General features: G+C 29.7%; 2 protein-coding genes across 6 annotated transcripts in view; one reads left to right on the forward strand and one right to left on the reverse strand.

Annotated features, from left to right (window-relative positions):
* The window catches only part of LOC124424326 (protein tincar), a 225,844-nt gene that overhangs the window by 20,765 nt on the left and 181,912 nt on the right, over positions 1 to 23,167 (reverse strand). For all 5 annotated transcript variants that reach the window (XM_046963224.1, XM_046963227.1, XM_046963225.1 and 2 more), the window contains one exon: positions 21,349 to 21,480. In XM_046963224.1, coding sequence (XP_046819180.1) covers positions 21,349 to 21,480 — 132 coding nt within the window. The remainder of the gene's footprint in view (positions 1 to 21,348; positions 21,481 to 23,167) is intronic.
* On the forward strand, positions 16,491 to 19,149 carry LOC124424331 (histone-lysine N-methyltransferase SETMAR-like). The gene has a single exon (XM_046963239.1). The coding sequence runs from the start codon at positions 18,079 to 18,081 to the stop codon at positions 18,547 to 18,549; it is 471 nt and encodes a 156-aa protein (XP_046819195.1). The 5' UTR covers positions 16,491 to 18,078; the 3' UTR covers positions 18,550 to 19,149.

Here is a 23,167-nt window from a genome sequence, read left to right on the forward strand (position 1 = left end):
TTGTTCCGTTGTTATCAGCAAGCGTCACTATAGTACATTGCTGAAATGCATCGACACCCTGTACGGAGCTTCACCGAGCCAGAAACCGATATCGAAAACTTCCGCTTCGTATATTAAACCGACCCTTTCTACGCTTTCGATCTATTCGCACGAAATAATAATAAACGGTGAAATTAATTCTGGATTTAATTGTTTATTGGTGGTAGAATTTAACGATGGGTCGTACTAAAATTAGAGAAGACCAGATATATCTTTTGTTCGGCCTTGGATTCTCGCAATAAGCACGATCGATGTAGTTTCACGTTAACGTTTGACAATATTTTATATATTTCGTATATGCAGGCTTTTTATCATTTCTGTTGCATACGTAGTTTTGTATGAATATCTGAATTTTTGTAATCGAAAATCGGATCGAATTGGAATTAATTGTGGAGTTTCGTTGCGAGCAACTTTTTTTTTCGTATAAATTTTGAATTGATTCGTTTGACCATTTAAGCGGTACACACACATACACATTTAAATATTAATATGAAACATAGAAATCTAAAATGATTTGTAAATATCTTCAATAATTTCAGAGATAATCGACTGTTACAGTTTTCGCTATGTCCAGAGCATGAAGAACTTTTTAAATGTCATTTTTAAAAAGTAAAGAAGAATATAGTTTAGAAGAAATAAATGATTTATTGTTCATATTAATTGAATGATAAAGAACAATGCATTGCTTATTAAATTCGTTAATTTTTTATGAGTAAAAATAAATCTTTATAATATATTATAGTGGAAAAAGAGTAGCTGTTAAAATAAATACAGTTCTCCCACGATAAAATTAATTATTTTTTTTTTTGGGAATTTAATAGATTTCCCTGCAGTCATCCAAGAGATATTAAATTCCATTTTTACAAAATAGTGAACAATAGAATTAATTCCGAATAAATTATAATTAATGTTAAAATTAATGATGTTAAAATTGGAAAATAAAAACAGAGAACATTATTTGAGAGAAACTAATGATTTTTTGTTCGTATTAATTACGAATTATTTATTGTAAGGTTGTCGAGTCAATTAACTTATCGCATAAAACGGTTAATTCTTTATATTACATTAGAACGAAAGAAAGAAAGAAAAGAAAAAAAACAGATTCTCTAATTCATTAATAAAACTGATAAGTTTCTTCCTTAGCAATTATCCGATAAATAGTGAATACTCGATTATTATACCATAATCTTTACGTAACCAGCGACGTAATTAGAGTTCCGATTAAATCATAGTTGATGAAATTACGAGCTTTCCCTTCTTCACGAAGAGGCATATAATCGTCGTCCTATTCGTAGTATAGCCATGGAAGCAACATAGGTATGTACCGCAAGCGGGATAACATATTAGAGAAGGATATTAGAAGAGCGTTGCTGGATGAGTTAGTATAAGCTTTGCTGGAAGACCATCGAGTTGAAAGGGACGAAAGATGATAGAGTGACGAGGGGAAAGAGGCTTGGTCCGACCACCTAATTTTATGTAAACTAATTATGGGTTAATTCGATTAAGGGACGCGTGCCCGGAATAGACTACGGCTGCAATCAACCCCGAAAGAGAGGAAGAGGAGCAGGAGAAGTGCGCTGCGACGCAAACAAAATCAGTGGTCTCCTAAAAGAAAAAGTAAAAAGGAAAAGGAGTTGGGGGAGAGGAGCGAAGGGCGAAGAGAGGAATCAATCTGGTTAAAAGAATAAAAAATTTAAAGAAGGAAGAATAGTTTTCAGTCATTCCTTTTTTTACTTTCGAACGCGTTTTTCTTTTGACATTTTTAGAATAGTACTCGATTCAAGATGATGGAGGATTTTATTGAAAATCATTTACGTCCAAATGCACTTACGTAACGGATCTTATTTTATTCATATAATTCTTATATCAGTCATATTATTATCACTTTAGAGTTTTATTAACGGAAAAAAGTATTAAATTATTTTCTATAACGATAAAACGGAAGCTTGTTAATATGCTTAATAAAGAGTTACGAATTATAGTTGTACGATGAAGAAGTCAGGTGTAAAAGGGCGTCTTTTAAACGTAATTGCAGGAAGAAATGTGCCGGGTTAAATATTATATATATATATATATATATATATATATATATATATATATATATATATATATATAGGTATATATAAAGATTATATATACCTATAATATACACATAAACATATATAGGTTATGAAAAAGCAAGACAGCTGCATAAAATTGGATCAACACAGAGAGAAATAAGATAGAAATAGCCGTGAGCCGTGTGTCGGAGAAAGAGTGGGTAGGTTAGTTGGTTGGTTGGTTGGTTGGTTGGGTGGGTGGTTAGTTGGTTGGTCGTCGGTGGTTGGGTGGAAGCGGTGCAAGGTGAAAGAAGGATTCTACGAGTGAGAAATCCTGCAGCAAACTGTATGCACACACCTGCTCGATCAATACGCGAGAGTCAGGACATCGTGTCGTAGTAGTTATTTTTTTTCTGTTTCTTTTTTCTCTTCCTTTTTAAAGAAAACCTTCCTAACGACGATTCATTGTTACTTGACGGTTTTTTCTTTCTTTCTTTTTTTTCTTTTATTCCTCGAAGATCGTACTCGCAGTGTACAAGTAATGTGTTCGACGAATAGATCGTCGAATTATTATTCGTATCGAGTGTTCCTTATTCTTGGAGTCACGTCTTGATTCTACGCCAATGCGGCTAGTCCTTGGCAAGAGATAGATAGATAGATAGGTAGATAGATAGATAGATAGATAGAGAGAGAGAGAGAGGGAAAGGTATATCTCCCTTTTCTGAAGCTTTACGCGTGTTCCATGGATTTCCAATCGTCCTCACCTCATTGAACCGAACCCCTCGGTTCGTTAGAATCCCTTTTCTCGACAAAGAAGGATTAAATATTTAATAAGAGTCTGAGTGTGCTCGGCTAAATTCGAAGAGGAAAGTATCTTCGTCTTTGATTTCGAGAGATCTTGGAGAGATACATCTAATTACTCCGTATAAGAAGAAAACGAAAAACAAAGAATAAAAATAAAAGAAACCAAAACGAGAAAGGAATGGTTTATGATTTTCGTATATGTACAATGTGAATTGTGTACAACATTCGAACATTTAAACAAAAAAAAAAAAATAAATAAATAACAATAAAATAAAATATGAATATATTCTTCTCTGAGAGAGTTCTTAGAGTGAAAGATAATTGTAACGATTCGTCTCTGTATTTTCCAAGAACATTGTTTTCTTCGACTTATGTTTGTTATATTTCATTCAATCGATAATGTTCGACCCGATCAAAATAGAAATTTCATCAAGCTTCCATCTTCCTTGTTTCTTCCTCCCCCCTCACTCCATCCTCGACAGTCCTAAAAGTTTCATGCGGTCCACTCATTATCGTCCCGATCTTGCACTAGCAACAGGTATAAATCCTGTAATGAGAAAACTTTCGAGGCTGGCTTCCCTTTCTCACAATTTTCCTTTCGAGAGCGAGAAATCAGCCGGTAGAAGAGATCTTTCGCTCGATTTGCACGAGAACATTTTGATATCGGAGTACGGAAAATTGGATTAGTTTTACGGAGGCCGATTGAAAATTGTTTCGGACTTTTCCAAAACTTTCCTTTCCTGCTCTTCGACCGTATATGAGAATGAATAATATCGAATTTAATTGGAAAGATTTGTTTCTCTTAACCAAAGTCCGAATCGAATTGAATGTTATTAAAAAAAAAAAATATATCGTGAAATAACAAGCTCTCAACATTTGACGTGAATTAAATTAAAATAAACTTCGTCGAAGAATTATAATTATAAACACGTTTCTTTTAATACCATTTTGAACAAATATATATATACTCATGGATAACGCAATAAATCGATATAAATATGTTACCATTGGTATCGTTTCTACTTTGATAAAATAACAGACAGTAGAATTTTCGTGTTAAACGTTACATTCACAACAGATAATACCACGTATTTGTATGGTTGCTTTTATCTCGTATTTAGGCGATACGGGAATTTATATGCTCTAAAACTTGCTTTTGCCAAAGCGGTTGCACGAAATAATATATACACACACACACACACACATGTAACACCTCCATGTATAGGATGTCTCAACTTTATTGGCTTCGTAATTTACGAGAGTGTACGCTGAATTTACGATTACAATGTGCATGAATATTGACGTGGATATGTATATATATATATATACATATATATATATACACATATCCACGTATACACACACACACACACATATATATATATATATATATATATATATACACATATCCACGTATACACACACATATATATATATACACATATCCACGTATACACATATATATATATATATATATGTGTATATATATATACATTTGTATGTATATATGTATATATACATATATATATATATATATATATATATATATACATATATATATATATATATATATATATATATATATATATATACCCACACACAAATTTATCTATAGGTGTATATATAATACGTGATGTATGTATAGTTACAAAAACCAAATTGCCTCACGAGCATTGCTTCACGTTACCTCTCGCCACTTTGCTTCCGAGAGTGAATTAATGTTAATAGCCACACGAGTAAAAGGGAGCGAGAGAGAGAGGGAGGGGGAGTACGAAAGTACGCAGTCGAAATATTTCGCACGTTCACATGCATTTTACTTTTCTGTAATTAACAAGCAATCATATAAGATAAAACTATACAGGAAAATTACATTGGAGTATCGAAAAAAAATTTTGTTTCAGTAACTTTTTTAAATACCGCTAAACAAAATATTATACAAATTGTTCGTAATGCATTTGAAACTTATTTTTGTTGTGAAAATTGATCGGAAGAGATCAGGAAGAGGAAGAATTGAAAGAAATCAGAGAGAGAGAGAGAGAGAGAGAGAGAGAAAGAGAGAGAGAGAGAGAGAGAGAGATTTAAAAAAATATTTTACAAAATATTCTAGCAATCATAAAGATATTTATAGATTCACAAATTTTATGATGAATAGATCATTGCATAATACAATCTTGAAAAAAAAGAAAGAAAAAACAGAATTAATTTTCCCTTTTATGTCTCTCACGTCATTCACAATTCAACGAAATAATAATAATTAAAAAAAAGGAAAAAAAAGAAAAAAAAAGGAAAAAAACAATAAAATAATAAAATGGAAAGAAAAAAAATCAAATAGTTTTGAAAAGTTACGAGGATGGTTTTATGCGAACCCTATAAAATGTAAGCGTATAATGAAGGCGATACTTAGATATATGGTTGCTTGAACCGAGCACTTGTCCCATTTTTGAAGGACTCGCACGGTTGAGAGCAATTTCATGTCGCGCTCGGGGCACTTCTCAACGTTCTGATTTTCATCAATAGTGGCATTTTCTCTTTCTCTTCCATCTCTCTCTCTCTCTCTCTCTCTCTCTCTCTCTCTCTCTCTCTCTCTCTCTATTTGTCTCCCGAATCGTTGACTTCCATCACTGGCTGCCCGTTTTCGCACGAACTCGTTTGCGAACTAATAAAAAAAAAGAAAAATAATGAAAAAAAAAGTTAACGATGTTCTAGAAACTTTTAGTGGCCAATATACTATCCTAGACAATCTAATATATCTTTCACGAGAACGATCTACCTTTCTGATATATTATATATAATAGTTCGAATATAGAAAGCATAGATGATGGATATTCTTTCGTGATAAAAATTTTAACCTTATTTCATGCTAATACCATTCGATGGAGTTTAAACGATGATAAACCGCATGAGTACGTACTTTCCCTATTATGGTCGATTATAATTATTGAACATTATCTCGGAACACGCGCACACACATTTCGTAGAATTTTCATTTTATATATATATATATATATATATATATATATATATATATATATATATATAATAGATTATTAATAACACGATAAAAGCGCGATAATACTCTATTTCCCTAATTGAAAATGGAAATTTAGCAAGTACTGCTTCTTCGGGCATACTATAAGATAGACAGATATAGTAACGCAAGCTTTTCCTGGTGTAAATTAGCAGAGTTTAATCCTCTCCCTCCTCAACCACCACCCTACAAGATTAAGTTATGAACTAACATCTTGGATTATTTCGTCTCGCATATAATTTCATAGAATTTGATCGGATTCTATTTTACTCGAATATCAAAAACAAAATCAGTTTGTCGGTGATCGAAAATCGCGGCAAAGGAAATTAATGAAAGTCTTTTATTTTTTATGTATATTTATATAATTTATAATTATATCATATATTTTGAGATAACTCTCTCTCTCTCTCTCTCTCTCTCTCTCTATTTTTCTCTCTCTCTCTCTCTCTCTATCTATCTATTTATCTATCTATCTATCTCTATCTATTCATCTATCTATCTATCTCTATCTATTCATCTTTCTATCTCTTTCTCTCTCCTCTTCTATTTCCCAGTTCTGAATTTCCAACAAGTTCATCCGCAAGAGAGAAGATTTTCGTTTGTGAATCGAGCTGTGAATTATTTCGAGAACAACCTATGCCAGAGGTCGTGTCCTACCTAACTGCGTCCTTCCAGCCTCGAACGAATAACGACTTTCGTAAAAGTGGGTCGGGTCCGAGTGACGTTTCGGTCGAGATTTTAATAAATTTAGTATGGTCGTGGTAAAAAAATTGAAGATTTTTATTGTTTTCGATGTGACTTTATACTTCAATCTACATTTTTTTCTTTTTTTTCTTCGTCCTTTTTATATATTATCAACGTTCATCATATATAACGAATGTCATTGTTAATACAACAAGTCTCAACAGAAGAACGTGTTTATTTCAAACGTTAAAAGGAATTTCTTCGATGGAACAAAAACGCGACTGGTCCTTTATATTCCGGTAGGGCGAACAACGTTTCAACGCTCGTATTGTCACTCCTCCGTGAACCGTATACTATCGATTTTCCTCCCATTGTCTCTCGAAATGCAATAGCGTTCGTAGCATGTGACGGCGACTAACGCCAGCACCAATACGCCCAGATTCCTGACTTTTTACCCCTTTCATTTCCTCTTCATCGACGCGACACAAACGTTTTCTCGCCACGGTGTTTCGTTTCGTGCACTTTTAAAGGGCGTATCGTGTTACCGTGTAAGCCGACGAAAACGAGATGGTACGCTTTCGTGCTAAACTATTTGCAAACAACATGCAATTCTTTGTGAGATTAGAAAAATCTTTTGACGAATGAAGATTTTACAAAATCCGCCAATTTAACAGATCTATGAATACACACTTAAATTTCACAAAAATTGTAAAGATTATTTTTTAATAATTTTATATTGAATTTGATCGATGTAATTATATGAAATAATGTTAATATTTATTATATATATATATATATATATATATATATATATATATATATATATACATATAATTAGTCTTCAAATGTGATGTTAAAAAAAATAAATTGCCTTTTCAATTATATGTAATAAGAAGTGTAAAAGAATTACTTATTTTTATACATTAAAATCATAAATAATAATATATGTATAATTATTAATATACATTATTATTATATATTTTGAAAAATAAATAATTATTAATTTTAAATTAAAAAAATTATCTAATAAATTATTAGCGAACAAAAAAGAATAAAAAAGATGTAATAAATTATTCGAGAAAAAAAGAAAAAAAATATTGGTCACAACGTAGAATTTTACAAAAACTTTTCTAGAAAACCGAGTGGAATCGTTAAATGAGGACTTCGAAGAACGTGCTCTCGCAATAATGAACTTTGTACTTCGGTATCGATCTTATTCGTAAGATCGAAGAAGCTTCGTGTGAGCCTTTAATCTCCTCGCATGCAAGAAGATTAATGATCATCGCGTTAGCCCGAGCTCTAAGCATTACTCAGCACATCTCCTTCACTTCGAGGTAGTTCATAGTACGCACATTCGTATATATATATATATATATATATATATATATATATATATATATATATATATATTATACACATACACACACACATCTGTGTGTGTGTATGTGTGCATGCATACGTTTTTACCAAGGAATGGGGTCGGAACATATCTTGAAAGAAAATGAATTTTTAACGATTTCTGTCTCCAACACGCTCTAATTTCCTTTCATCACGTGACACCTTTAAAAAGATTTTCCTACGAATTATTATTATTATTATTATTATTATTATTATTATTATTATTATCGCGAATATAATCTTTCGTGCTTAATTTCTTTTCTCTCTCTCACCCACCTTTTCTTACTCTCTCGCTTGGAATAATTTAAGGTGTATGAAAATTCGTAAAATATTCATTGCCAAGCTCGTGAACTTTGCCCGTTCGACCTTCCACTTTCGCATGTTTTGACGTGTTTATTCTAAGAAGTTCTCAATCTCTGTTTCTCTCTTTCCCACTCATATGGTTTACCTTTGTAAACTCGGGATTTCCTGCGCTTACATTAATGTGCTCTTACGTATGTGTGTAAATGTAGTATATATGTGTACCCACATTATACCCACAACCTGGCAACTTTGTCGACACGGGCTCGTTTAAGTCAGACTGCTTTAGGGAAATTCCTGATTGCCTAGACCACCGTATCACCGTGGTAGTTTGCCAAGCCACACTTTGCACTGACTTTGACTAGTTCTTAAGAGTACCTTTCCTAGTAGTACCGATATGTATCTAATATCGTACTAACTTTTTTTAGAGTACTTGAATGAAATCATAATTGAAGAAAAACTAAGGTCATTATAAATTGAAGCAATTTATAGAAAAAAAAGAGGGCTGCATTCAACCAAAACTATTTGATTTTATTTACGAGAAAATCGACTTTTAAGTTTTCATTAAAAGTTGTATTATCACTTCACGAAAAGTAATGCAAATTATAAGTAATATGTTTCTTTTGAAGATATAGTAACATGTCCTCTAAACGTCCAAGATATAATATAGGTTTATGATTTGAAGATAAAATTTTTCTTTTCTTTTCCTTTTTCTCTTTTCTTTTTTTACGAGTTTAAAAAAAATTAATTTAGATACCCTTTCTTCGTGAATGGACTAAAAATGTAAAAAAATAGTTTCTTTTCTTCTTTATTTATTGAATTAAACATAATTTATTAAGTCACTTAAATTTTAATTATAATTGTTATTAAGGCAATTAAAGTTTAACTAAATATACTTATTAAGTTTATATTTTTTGTTATATGTTGTTTAAATGGGAAAATATAAAATTAAATAAAAAAATAAACAAAATATTTAATATTTTAAGTAAGTTTCATTTTATAAGTTCGAATGAATAATTTTTGTCACTTGCAGTTCCAAGTTATAAAAAATATACGAAAGGTATAAGAAACGAAAATACTACGAAACACGACCGGTGAGCGAGTGACTTTCAAGAGAACTATTGCATACTGCTGTCTGAATTTTCAAGGTCGTGCTGCAGTACAACAGCATCTACGTAATGTAAACATTAGAAAAGTAACATACATGTTCTTTATATGTTCTATATATATATATATATATATATATATATATATATATATATATATACATAAATATATAAATAAATAAATAAATAAATAAGTAAATATATATATTTAACACATATCTAAGTCGATTTATACATCCATTAATAGTCTGAATTATTTATGAACATTTTCCACCGAGTTTTTTTTCAGAATAAATCTTTTTTCAACTTTGACATACATAAATATCGAGTTCGATAATCGTGAGATTATTGTAAATGAAGTTAGACAAATATTTATTGGAATTCAGTTTTCTTTCTTTCTCAAGATATAAAGCATTGACCAATAATACTAATGGATAGCCCTTCACAATTTCTTTCTTATCAGATTTCGAGCTCTGAAGATACTTACACACATGATCGGCCAAGTCCCTTCGCTTTCTACCCTTCGAAGGTCACGATAAATATCTTTTCCAATTTGCCATAAGAATGAACGGCATGGTATCGGTGAATGGTCGATAAAGATTATATAGGATTGAATGGGGGAAAAAAAAGCTTTTTTGATGGTTACTTAGACGTTTGATAAAATAATAATATTGTTAGAAAAAGTAAATGGAAGGTGAGACATAACATTAAAAAAAAAGAGAGAGGGAAAGAAAGAGAAGATAATTTATATGCAATATGTAGGAAAAAAATAATAAAATAAAAAAAATAGCCTAACCTTCTATTGTCGTGGAAGAGAAAAATGTTTTTAAAGCTTCTTTTGAGAAATATAAAGACGAGATTCTACGAGGAGCTTTCATTCTAAAAGATCCTTCTTTTACGAGACGAGTGAAGAGCACGATCTTATAGGGGTTACATATCTTTTGAAAACTATTCTCTGAGGAGGAAAAGTAGTGATTTTCTGGTAAGCTTAACGTATCATCATTTATGAAATATTTTATTATATTGTCGATTGCTATGGAAAATAAAATTTAAAGGCTCTAAATGTACGCCATTGTAAAGTAAATACCTTAAAAGTTTGAATTTTATTCTTTATATGAAGAATAAAATAGTTAAACGAATGTTCGAATATGACAAGACAATGTCTCGTACAATAGTTTTTTCTTTTTATCTTCTCACCTTGTTCCTCGTAAAATTTGCGTAAAGAGAAAATATAGATTCCTTTTTGAACAAAAAAAAGTTGACCTTTAAGTAAATCTTAAAATGTTGAACAAGTAAAAAAATAAATAGTATATTTGTATTTACGCTATGAAATCGTGAAATTTTTTGTATTTAACATTTTTGTTGATGAAAATATAGTGTTTTCGAAATATCAGTATATCTTGAATAAGATATTAGATAGTTTTTACTATTATTTTAATAAAATATAATGCTATACATATTTTATATATATAAAATTATATTTAAAACAATACATATACAATTTTATTTATATTATATATTATATTATATTTATATAATTATAAAATATATAATATATGTATTTTATATATATATTTTATTATATATTTTATGTATATATACCAAGTTTTTAAAATAAAATATTAGGAATTTTGAATCCGGAAACATTTTTGAAAAAATTGTTCAGATAACGATTATTTGATCTCGAAGGGACAAGATTATAACATTCATTAGTTTATTTAATCTAAGGTTTTAAGGTCATTTCAAGGTCAACATTGTTTATATTCTTCTATAAATGGAAACCTACTTTATTAGAGTAGCAACATATTCTACGTAACAAAAAAAAATATAAATTATTTTTATTTGAACTATTCTTTTTACCCATCTTCAATTTTCCATGACATTTAATAATATATCCTCACATATTTGGAATTTAAATAATATCGATAATCAGCAGCTGTTAAGGAAAAATATAAAAGATAAAAAAATGTTTATTATGAGTTAACAAATTTAATTCTTATGTATATAGATGGGTACTATTGTGTAAAAACACGAAGTAATTAATTAATGTTCTTTCTTATTTCCTATTTTTTCTATTTCAATGTGCGTTCATGTATATGTGTCTATATTAGCCTAAACATCAGACCGCGTAAACGAATTAAAAAAATTTGCAAACGATTGATGGTTGTAGATATGTTTTGAGAAATTTAAATAATTTTTATCTCTTCTACCTTTTTTTGAGAGATGTCAAATATTTTGTTAAATATCTCGGTATATTGAAGATAGATTAAAAAATATTTTAGATATGAGTTACTTGTTTCCTTTTATATTTTTTTTCGTAAAAAAATATGTTTCCATTATAAAACATATAGTTCCCTCTTTAAAAAGAAACAACGGAAAAGAAAAAAAAAGAAGTGACCTTGAAACCTTTCGCTAAATAAGAAACATTAAACGTCATAATATTTCTTTTTCCAAATCAGATAACTCTTGCGTGAATAATTTTTCTCGAAGATGTCGTGTTACCAAAATAAAAAATCTTCGTATTCGTACATCCAATACATATTTTGTTGTTATCATAACAATATATTTAAATCATGCTGTACTAACTTTATTTGATTTGATTTATTTATTAAATAAACAATGAAATTACACTTTTTTAAATATCGACAAAATCAGAATAATTTACGGCCTAAAATCATTTGCCGAATGACCTTGTCTAGTATGAATAATTAAGCAAAACGTATTTAAGTCGTCATAATTTTTCTCACTCCAACGTTTAAAGGAGTAATAATTTGTTGCTCCTCGCCATACTCTTTCCGTATGCATTATACACTCGTTACGACACTTCTATATGTGTATAACATGTAATATATATATATATATATATATATATATATATATATATATATGCATTCCCGTACAGATATATATATACACATACGTACACACCAATATACTTCTACCCCTATTCGAGCGTATGTGCGTCACTTTGTCGTAATTATGAACGAGCTTAATGCGTGCGGCAAATGATATTTGCGAGAGTCCTACCGGAACATTATGAGCTCTATAACTACCCATAGCTCCTTCTCTCTTGCTTTCTCTTTTTATCTCTCTCTCTCTCTCTCTCTCTCTCTCTCTCTCTCTCTCCATCTCTCCATCTTTCTTTCTCTCTCTGTCTTTCTCAATTTGTTCGTAATACGTTGTAAAATTTAGATACAATAATTTAGTGCAGACATTCTCAAATCATTCAACAAAAGTCTCCTCAAAGAAAACGCGTTAGTAATATAATTTGACAAGAGTTATATAATAAAAAATATTTCAAGTAATTGTCTAACAACATATAATACAGTAAGGGTCAGCATCCTAAAATTCGATTTACGAATTTACATGTATATCGAACCTGATCAATGATGTAAATTAATTATTGTATTTTTTCATACAACTAGTATTACTTTCTTCTGTCGTCTGAACATTTTGACAAAAAAAAAAAACAACAAATTGATTAAATTTAATAAACCTAACAGAAATGACGAATTTACAAATTTATATCGAACATGATCAATGATATAAATTAATTATGTATTCGTACGATTCGTACTATTTTCTTCCGTCATTTTTTACAAAACAAAAAGAAAGAAAAAAAGAAAAGAAGAGAAAGCAAAAAAGGAAAGGAAAATGAATAAATTTAACAATGCTAACTGAAACGATCATCTTGATACAATGATCTAAATATAATGCTAACGTATTCTTGTTGAAATTTATAGCTTATTCGCGTTTATGATGTTAGTTAGAATGATTTGCCTGAAGTTACGATGCTTTTATTGTTTGAAAGAGTAAACGTAAATTTAAGTGTAAGAGAACGGTGGTCGAGGGAATGGGAGAGGATAGAAGAGGGGTATAGGGGGAGAGGATAAAGTTCGAAAATTTCTACCGTAATATCAAGTTATGATACATCAAGTCAGAAGACAGATACCAGCAGTAGTTAAGGTGGTGGCAAGAAACGCGTTGAGTTAGGGGTAGTCAAAGTTTTGCCGCGCGTGTTGTTCCGGTTACAAGGGGGTGAATCGAGAGAGAAAGAGAGAGAGAGAGAGAGAGAGAGAGAGAGAGAGAAAGGGAGGGAAACAGTTGTGGTGTATCGCAAGCGATATAACGAGGGTGTCGACCGACAGTCTATTCAAATAATTAAAGTATTCTCCCCTCTTTTCTTCTCAGAACACGGACATACCGAATCGTCAAGAGTAAAACTAAATTTATGACGATCGTACACGCCATAATAATTTGTCGACGCTTGACCATTCCACATTATTATTATCTTATAAGATTTATATTAATGGTAGATTCGTGCGAGCAAGTGATAAGCTCGTATCTAAATTAGACAGCCTACACTTCGTGAACTTAATTTCGAGTCCCTTTTATTTTCCTTTCTTCTTTTTCTTTTTTCTTCTTCTTCTTTTTATTATTTTATTCTTTTTAATTATCCGGAGAAATGTATTATTCCCTCAATAATCTGAGTTACAGTTTGAACATTCTCTTTTGGTAATAATGTATGTAAGTATATGAGTACAATTATGTTCTAAGAACATAAATAAGGTCGCACAGATACTTCAGATATGTACCGAAAAAATGTGTATCAGATTTTTCGAACATTGAAGACGATAAAGTCAATACAAGAGTATTTTTTTATTCTTTTGTATAAATATATTTTTTTTATTTATATATAAATATATATATAAATATATTAAATGTATTTAAGAATATATATATATATATACATGAATATATATTTATATATTTATATATAAAATATATATAAATATATATATTTTTTAATATACATATTATTGTTTTAAAAGTATTTTATACTTTATTATTTATAAGATGTAAAGGGTGTCCTCTCCATATTTTTTCCGCTCAACATATGTCAGCATATTCTACGAAATAAAAATAAAAAGGAAAACGTAATGCAAACGTAAGCTGAAAGATATTTTGGTACAAAGTTACAAGAAAGATACGTTATAACAATGGTTCAGTTTTTGTTCGATATTATAATATATATGTATCATAACGGTGTTTATTTAACCTACTTACATAAACTGTATTTACATACTTGAGCTCGTTGTAAAGAGCACTATTGACATCAGTCATCATTAGAAAGTTCATATCAACAAGCTGTGAGTGTTCTCAAATGATGAATATGATTATGTATATTTCATTTACGGTTTCATTAACGGAATTGCTGCTCTTACTGCTTTACTGGAATATCGACAAATATTCAAAAGAGTTTCAGTTCAGTAAATATCAGCAATATGTTCTTGTGCTATATCGAACGGAAACTAGTTCATTACTTTTCTTATAATCTTTTTTGACAAAAAGCATTTTCGACTTTATGCTTATATAACATTTCTTTTTCTTATTTTTTGTTCATAAATCGTACTGTTATTATCTCGAGTAAAAAATGTGTAAGGACTCCTCTTATATGAAATATATAATATTTTGTAGCTCTGAGTAAACTATGAAGTACATGTATTTTTTTTTTTTTTAATGTATAACAATAATTTTTATTTGCATATTTATATAGTAGCGATCATAAGCAATTAAAATCGTATTCAATAAAAAGTTCCTATTATTATTCAATATAATTGCTATTATAATATTGCTATTAATTGTAAAAATTGCTATTATTTACTATTATATCTTATTATTATTTATTATATCTTATTATTATTTATTATTATTTACTATTATATCATTTACGAAATAATTGACATCTTAACAGACTTATTAACAGATTCATACTGTATTGTAATTTGTATTTCATTCTATTGTATGTAAATTATTATATTATATTGATTTACAAATCAAGCAGCCGTATATTTGGAAAATTTGAAGATTCAGTGATCCTGTTCGATATATATATATATATATATATATATATATATATATGTATATTTAGTTGTCTAAACATTTAGGCGCGCTTTATAGATAGATGTAAATTTCTCTGAATAAACTTTGTTGTAAATTCAATCAATTATGAGATATTTGTTTGAATATCTATGGGTGGACATCTTGTACATACAAGGTGTTTCAAAAATAGATCGCCAAACTTTAAGAGAATATTTTGTTCACTGTAAGGATAAAAACAAGTCATATAAGCATGGAAACGCTTCATTTTCAAATTATAAACATTTTTTATTTATATTAGGCAACATCGACAATCCACGCATTTGCGAGGCATGCGTTAATTCAGAAAAAATCATTTTCAGTAATTTCTGTAATGAAATGTTGTAACAGTTTTAAATTATCATAAATTATAAATTAAAAATGTTTGTAAATAGCAAATAAAACATTTCTTAGGTTTATTTAATTTTTGTTTATGTATGTTTATATGACCTAATGTTTGTATAATTTTTCTTTTCATTTTTACAATTCTTATACAAATTTTTTTATTAATAAAATATGATTTTAAGACTCTGTCGATTTATTTCTGGAACATCCTGAATAAATAAGCTGTACCAGAGAGAAAGATCAGAATTAATATTTTGAATTGATTAGTGTTTCCTTAAAAACAAAATCTCGTTTCCTCGAGCAAAATAATTGCAAAGGAATATAATTTTAAACATATCACTTTAATCATTACGTTAGAGAGCGTGTTACTTAAGTCACAGTCAATAATTAAGCGTTTAAAGTCGACCGTGCGAAACAAATATCTCAGTTTCCCTTCCTTCCTGCAGTCTTTCAAAGTCACCTGATCTTAACTCGTTTAACTTTGGTCAGGAGAGATTAGTAGCTTTCGTTCCTCGCTCGATTGCTTCTCGTGAAAGCTCGTAATTCGATTGATAAGTATTATCGCTATAATAGTTGATGATAAATCTTTTTAAAAAATTTTTCGAACGAATTTTACAAATACTATTATTAATCCTCATCTAGGAATACATACATCGATTATTTTCTTATCAATGCAAAAGAATTTCTTCTTGGATATGTTTTAATAGAAAAATAATTAATTAATAAAAATTAAAAATTAAATAATAATTAATAAAAACAAATTTATTAAATTTAATAAATTTAATAAAAAAATATGTTAAATAGTTACAACGATTCTAAATAGTTTCGGTAAAATCTTGAACTTTTTGAGGAAAAAATTCGATAATAAATTTAATTTGCCAATAATTGATTATTATTAAGCGATTAATCTATTGCGTTTGCATGTCCTCCTTATTTCTTAATAAATAACACATACATGTTACACGCTATATATACAGATTGATTCAAGCAATTGTAACAAATCATATCTTTTTTTTGTTGGAATTTAGAAAAAATATTATAAGAAAAAGATTAATGGTTCAGAATGAACTACATTGTTGACGCACACGTGCGTCTCTCCATTGTTCACGGTACTTTCTCTTAAGGATCATATTAAGGATCATATAACACCATTGGAAACAGTTATCCATGAAAACCTATCGGCTAATAGCTAATAAAACACATAGATAAAAAACATATGGGCACCTTTGTCTAGGGTTAGGTATTTTTAGTAAAATATCTGGGTTTTGATAATATGTCAACCCGTTCAATAAATAAATGGTAAAAGTAGAAGCCTAGGCTCGATAAGTCAAGGGTTGTCTAGGGCTCTTAGCCTTGAAATATTCATTGGCACCCTATAATCTAAAAAAGTACTAGAACAAAGGGTCACATATGGAATGTTTAAACACTTCAATGAACTATCGCCGACTAATGGACATTTATTCTTTTCCTTTCCATATGTCGAACTCCGCTTTTTACCAATCTTATTTAAGTTTACATGGATAATTCAAAATAGGTCAAAAGGCAGTCAATTTTCGGACTCACAGCATTTAAGCAGTCAAGCCACATCTTTCAGACTCACAACGTCTAAATTCTCAGGTCTCCTTCAAAAGCAACCAGTACAGCTAACTACACATCATACATGAGACACACAAACAATTGTAACTCATCCAATCAAATACACGGTGAGATTTACATATTGCGCAATTACTTCTCCATTTCTCACGGGATCCTTTAAAAGAACGTGCGTTCTCCCATTAATTTGCGGGAACGCGGCGAGCGGTATTTTGCTGACGGCCTGCCACGGTATCCTAGCCTAGTGCCGCCGCCCTTATTCATCGTGACCAGTGGGTCTATGGCTTGGACATTAAGGACGAGACCAGGGACATTTCCTTCGTGCCAATCGACTGTCATTGCTGGTCCGGTGCGAGAAGCGCATTTTAAAAACGCTCTCATCAACAATCAACATATATATTAACGATTATATTTTTTTCGCAAGTGGAATAAAGCATCTGCATATTGCAATTTTGTATTATATTTTTAAATGGAAATCTTCCTCGTCATTTTCTGAATTATATAAAAATTTATAAATTGTTTCGGCACATATGAACCGGGTACTAATATTAATTAACTTAGCGACAGAGCTAAATAATTCAGAAAAATTTAGCCAAATTTAAATATTAGCCAATAACTTCCTAATGTATAAGTTTAGGGCATAAGTATGTTAATGTTAGGTGGACCGGAAAGTAATGTCGTTTCTGCGCATGTCGATATTTGATTATCATTTGTCAGCTCATTGTGATTTCGACGTCGTGTCAAAGACATTTTAAGGTTATTGTGACTTGTTCACTTTTAATAAATAATTAAATATTAGACTTTTTTTGCAATTTGAGGTGGAATGGGCAGCCAAATACCAGAAGAGCATATCCGGCATTGTATGCTTTTTGAGTTTCGCAAGAGTAGTAACGCAACAGTTGTGACCAAAAACATTTGCGATGTTTATCTAAGTGCATTAGACATTCGTAAATGCCAAAGATGGTTCTCTAAGTTCAGATCCGGTAATTTTGATCTCTCTGACTCCTATCGATCAGGAAGACCAACAACATTAGACAATGACATGCTAAGGGCAGAAGTGGAAGCAAATCCATGTCAGACAATCGAGGAACTCTCAAACACCCTTAACCAACCTTGGTCGACCATCCAAGAACATTTGCAGCAGATTGGAAAAATAAGCAGAGCAGGTGTTTGGGTCCCCCATAATCTGTCCGAAGAGAACAAAGCCAACCGATCCATCACATGCAACGTATTGCTTCAACGGCACCATACAGAACTGTTTTTTGATCGCTTGATCACTGGAGACGAAAAATAGGTCCTATATGATAATCCAAAACGCAAAAGACAGTGGCTCTCTTCAAATGAATCACCACGAAGTACTGCGAAGCCGGGTTTACATCCCAAAAAGGCGCTTGTGTGTGTTTGGTGGAGTATACGCGGAATTGTTCATTTTGAAGTGCTGAAACCTGACCAAACTGTTAATGCAGATCTTTATTGTGAACAATTGGATCGAGTGAACCAATCTTTAATCGAAAAGTATCCGGCGATTGTCAACAGAAAAGGCGTTATTCTGCAACACGACAATGCAAGACCGCACTGTGCAAGACGAACCTTGAAAAATAAATTGGGATGGTAGGTATTGCTTCACCCATCATACTCGCCCTGATTTCTATTTATTCCGATCGCTACAACATTTTCTTAGTGAAAAAAAATTTGAAAATTTGGATGATGTCCAAAATGCCATCTCGAGATATTTTACTCAAAAACCAATTGATTTTTATCGGTCCAGCATTGAAAATTTGCACACTAGATGGCAAAAAGTTGTTGATAACGAAGGTGATTACATTATTGATTAAAAATAAAAACTTGTTAAAAATTTATTCGTTTGAATTTAATTTAAGGAAGCGACATTACTTTCCGGTCCACCTAATACTTTTATGTAGACCCACAAAAAACTGTATCAATTGATATATTCGAAAATATAAGTTACTATAAAAAAAAAGTGCAATTGTATTTTTCCGATGAACCAATCCACGAAAAAACATAAAATTATTTGCATATTATACATCATCAGATACCATTTAATCTTGATCTATAGCATTTTTATCTATTTTCTACCTGTCTGACTCAACATATAGTCTGTTTCAATTGCATGAGACACCCTCTATATAGATTTATACATATAAATATAGATATGTATTATGTTTATGTTTAAAATATATTATATAAAATAAAGTTTATTCTATAAAATGAATTTCACTTTTATAGTTATATTCAAAAAAAAAAGAAAATAAAAAAATAAAAAAGAATTGTTTAAAATTCGCTTTACTTCATGAAATTTAAATATTCATTTCACTCTAACTCGTGAGCGGCTGATAAAATATTTTTTATTTTTACAAGTCTTGTGATTCATGCATAAGAAATTATTAAAATACATCAGTTATTCAAGTACTAACGTACGAATGAGTTCTCCAAAAAAGAATAAAAAAAGAATAAAAAAAGAATAAAAAAGGAATAAAAAAGGAATAAAAAAGAAAAATAAAATCTACCTCTCCGTAAAAAAATAATCTAAGTAAAATCTCAGCTACGTCATCGTACATCTCAGAGATGCAGACAACAGTGCGACGTCGAGATGGCTGAGTGGGGAACGGAAAGGAGACTATATTAAATTTTCTTATAACTTTAGAACTTATCGGGTTTACGTACGTCGTTGAGAAATACATTTATGCGCGATATACAGTCACGATTACTCTTATACATGTGTTTACAAACGCACATTTATACGCAGACTATACCTGAAAAGTCGGTAAATACACACTAGATCTACAAATTTTCTAATTTCCCACATTAAATTGCAATTCTACGGAATTAAATCTAATCCGGAAGAGTGCAAACATAGGAAGTTTCTTATGGCGATAAGTTATGCGATAGATCGAGTATATTTCTCGTATTCTGTTAACTCGCTGATGTGATTTTGCAGTGTAGATAAAAGTTATGAAAGCCATAATCTATTTCCAGAACTTCCGTAATTTTTTGCACATCGAAACGATAATTGATACTGTTAAAACTAATCAATAAAGTGTAAACGATTTCTTGAACGAAACTTGTTCGATAAAATTTTATTTCTATCACTGTTGTATATTAATGAAGAAAGTAAATTGTGACGTTTCGGACAAAAAACATTTTTTTTCTGTATCTTACTAATATTCGAGATCTCAAACCGAGATTGTAACAGTTGTCAAATTCTATGTATATCAGCGTTAAATTATAAACGCATTATTCTTATAATATTATTTTTGTTATTAGGGACAAATATATTTTATTCTTTTTATCAGATTGAATTTTTATTTTTAAGACGAAATTATATTTGACTGCATGTAGAATTGTTTCGATTTAAAAAAAAAAAGGAAAAAAAAGATTTTTAAGTTTTTATAGAAAATTTAAAAAGCAGACAATTGTTTTCACTTTGCATATTCTCAAAATTTTTTCTTCAAGACTGCATCATTTGTCAAAAAGAAAATATTTCCAAATATCTCTACGTACAATAAAAAGCATTCGTATAGTTTAAGATAGGATATAGAAATTTTTGATTTTTTTTAAATGAACTTTTTCGAAAACGAAAGCACATTAAATGATATAAAATAATAATGGTCAAAACATGCACAATGTTAAACATGCACATTTAATTGATATAACATAATAAATTGGTATATAAACATATTGATTAGTCAAACAAAATTTATAAAAATAGCCTTTCTTTATATTTTTTTCTTTTTATTTCTTCCTTTTTTCTTTTTGTTAACAATTATGGTGGAAAAGTATTCCGTTTTAAGCACGGAAGAAATTTCGAAGTTAGAGAATTTTAGCATCTAAATTTTCCAAACTGTCGAAATATTTCAAGCAATTATCTTGAAATTGTTCGAAACTTCGAGGGGTAACACTTGCGAAAACTTTCTTCCGAATACAAGTAACAGAAGACGTGACAAAAAGGTAGTAAAACTTATCGCGTTTATTTAGCAGGACGAAAGACGAGGACGACTACGACGATTAAGAAAGAAGGAACATGAGAGGTCAAGTAAAACGAGTAGAAGACATGCAAGGATGGGCTTATTACCTTTTGGCAAAAATCCAGCGTGTATCATCCTCGCCTCCATGAGCAGAGACGGTAGAAGGAAGCACATAGCCGTGCAGAGATGTACGAACGCCGACGTTGGTCCACCATGTCTCCATAAATTATTCGCCAAGCCTGAGACAAAAAAGGGAAGAACATTCATCTTATTCGTAACGGAGTCGGCAAATTTTCATACACGAGATATCGCGGTCTTTCCTTTTTTAATAAAAAGCACTTAAAAAGAAAGAAAAGAAAAATCCCAAAGTCAGCATTTTACTTACACAGCATTTAATTACACACATATATTAATATATATATATATATATATATATATATATATATATATATATTATAAATAATAAAATTTAATTTACATTATAAAATTAATTTTAGAACCCATGTTAATTAGACATTTTTTACTCATATTAAAATATCGGCCCCTTTTTTTACTATTCCGTGTGTGTGTGTTTGTATGTATATTTCTCTATGTATAGAGTATATATTCTCTCTCTCTCTCTCTCTCTCTCTCTCTCTCTCTCTCTCTCTCTCTCTCTCTCTCTCTCTCTCTGTTGTGTGTGCGTGTATGTGTATGTGTAGTACTCATAGAGATAAATAAAAAATGTCTAAAAATTAACGTGAGTTCTAAATTAATTCCTTTCTATATAAATTAAATTTTATTATTTGTAATAAAAGTTAGTGAACATTAATGAATAATAATGAATTAATAAATGAGTCCCTTGGCAACATATTGAAAATAAACATATTCCATTATATATATTATATTATACACATTAGTAATAGTTTTTGCTTATTGTCACAATAAACTTATCTTGGCGATCTTGAATTATCTAAACAAATTCCTCTGTGTACGTTCAATATGTTCCCAATAGATTCACTTAGGACATCGAAGATTCATAAATAATAAAAGTTTAATTAAGATCGAAAGAATTGATTTTACGACCTATGTTAATTAGACACTTTTTTCAAAGTTTAAAATATTATACTTTTTCTTTTTTACTATCCTGTATATATATATATGGTCTGTACAAACTTTTGGAATAAGTTCCAGGTATATAAACAAGTAGAAAATGACAAGTAGAAAATGACAAGTAGAAAATGACAAGTAGAAAATGAATATGAGTTGGAAAATGCTTGCTTCTAAAGTTACGATGGTTCAAAATTTTTCTGTAATAGTTGGAGAAATAATTACGTTAAATCGTCTAGCTATCTTTTTTTCTAAATCCCTCGTGATTTCTTTATCTTCTTTCAACCTGAATTCCTTACGCAAAAAAAAAGGAAAAAACAAACAAAGTTTATAACTTTTCTACGATTTGATGCAATAATTTCTTTAAACGTTGCAGGACAACTTCGAATCGTTGTAACTTCAGAAGCAAGCGTTTTCGATCCCATGTTCATAGAACATTTTCTACTTGTTTACATAGTTGGAAAATATTCCTAAAGTTTGTACAGACCTTTCAGTTACATTCTCTACATGCATACACTCACGTAGAGAATAATATAAAAAATTATATAATAATATTATAATATAATATAATAAAATTAAAATATTAATATTTTAATTAAGTAATTAATATTTTTATTTTATATATATATATATATATATATATATATATATACATATACTATATTATATTTAATAACATTATAAAATATTATATCATACTTATTTAAATTATTATATATATATATATAACATATACTATATTATATATATCCATATACTATATTATATTTAATAACATTATAAAATATTATATCATACTTATTTAAACTATTATATAAATTATATATAAATATTATT

This window comes from Vespa crabro, chromosome 5, assembly GCF_910589235.1.
Source record: "Vespa crabro chromosome 5, iyVesCrab1.2, whole genome shotgun sequence".
NCBI classification, from domain to species: domain Eukaryota; kingdom Metazoa; phylum Arthropoda; class Insecta; order Hymenoptera; family Vespidae; genus Vespa; species Vespa crabro.

Excerpts from the sequence above, each read along its gene's own strand:
- LOC124424331 (XM_046963239.1), top strand. The coding sequence starts at position 18,079 with ATGGGCAGCCAAATACCAGAAGAGCATATCCGGCATTGTATGCTTTTT.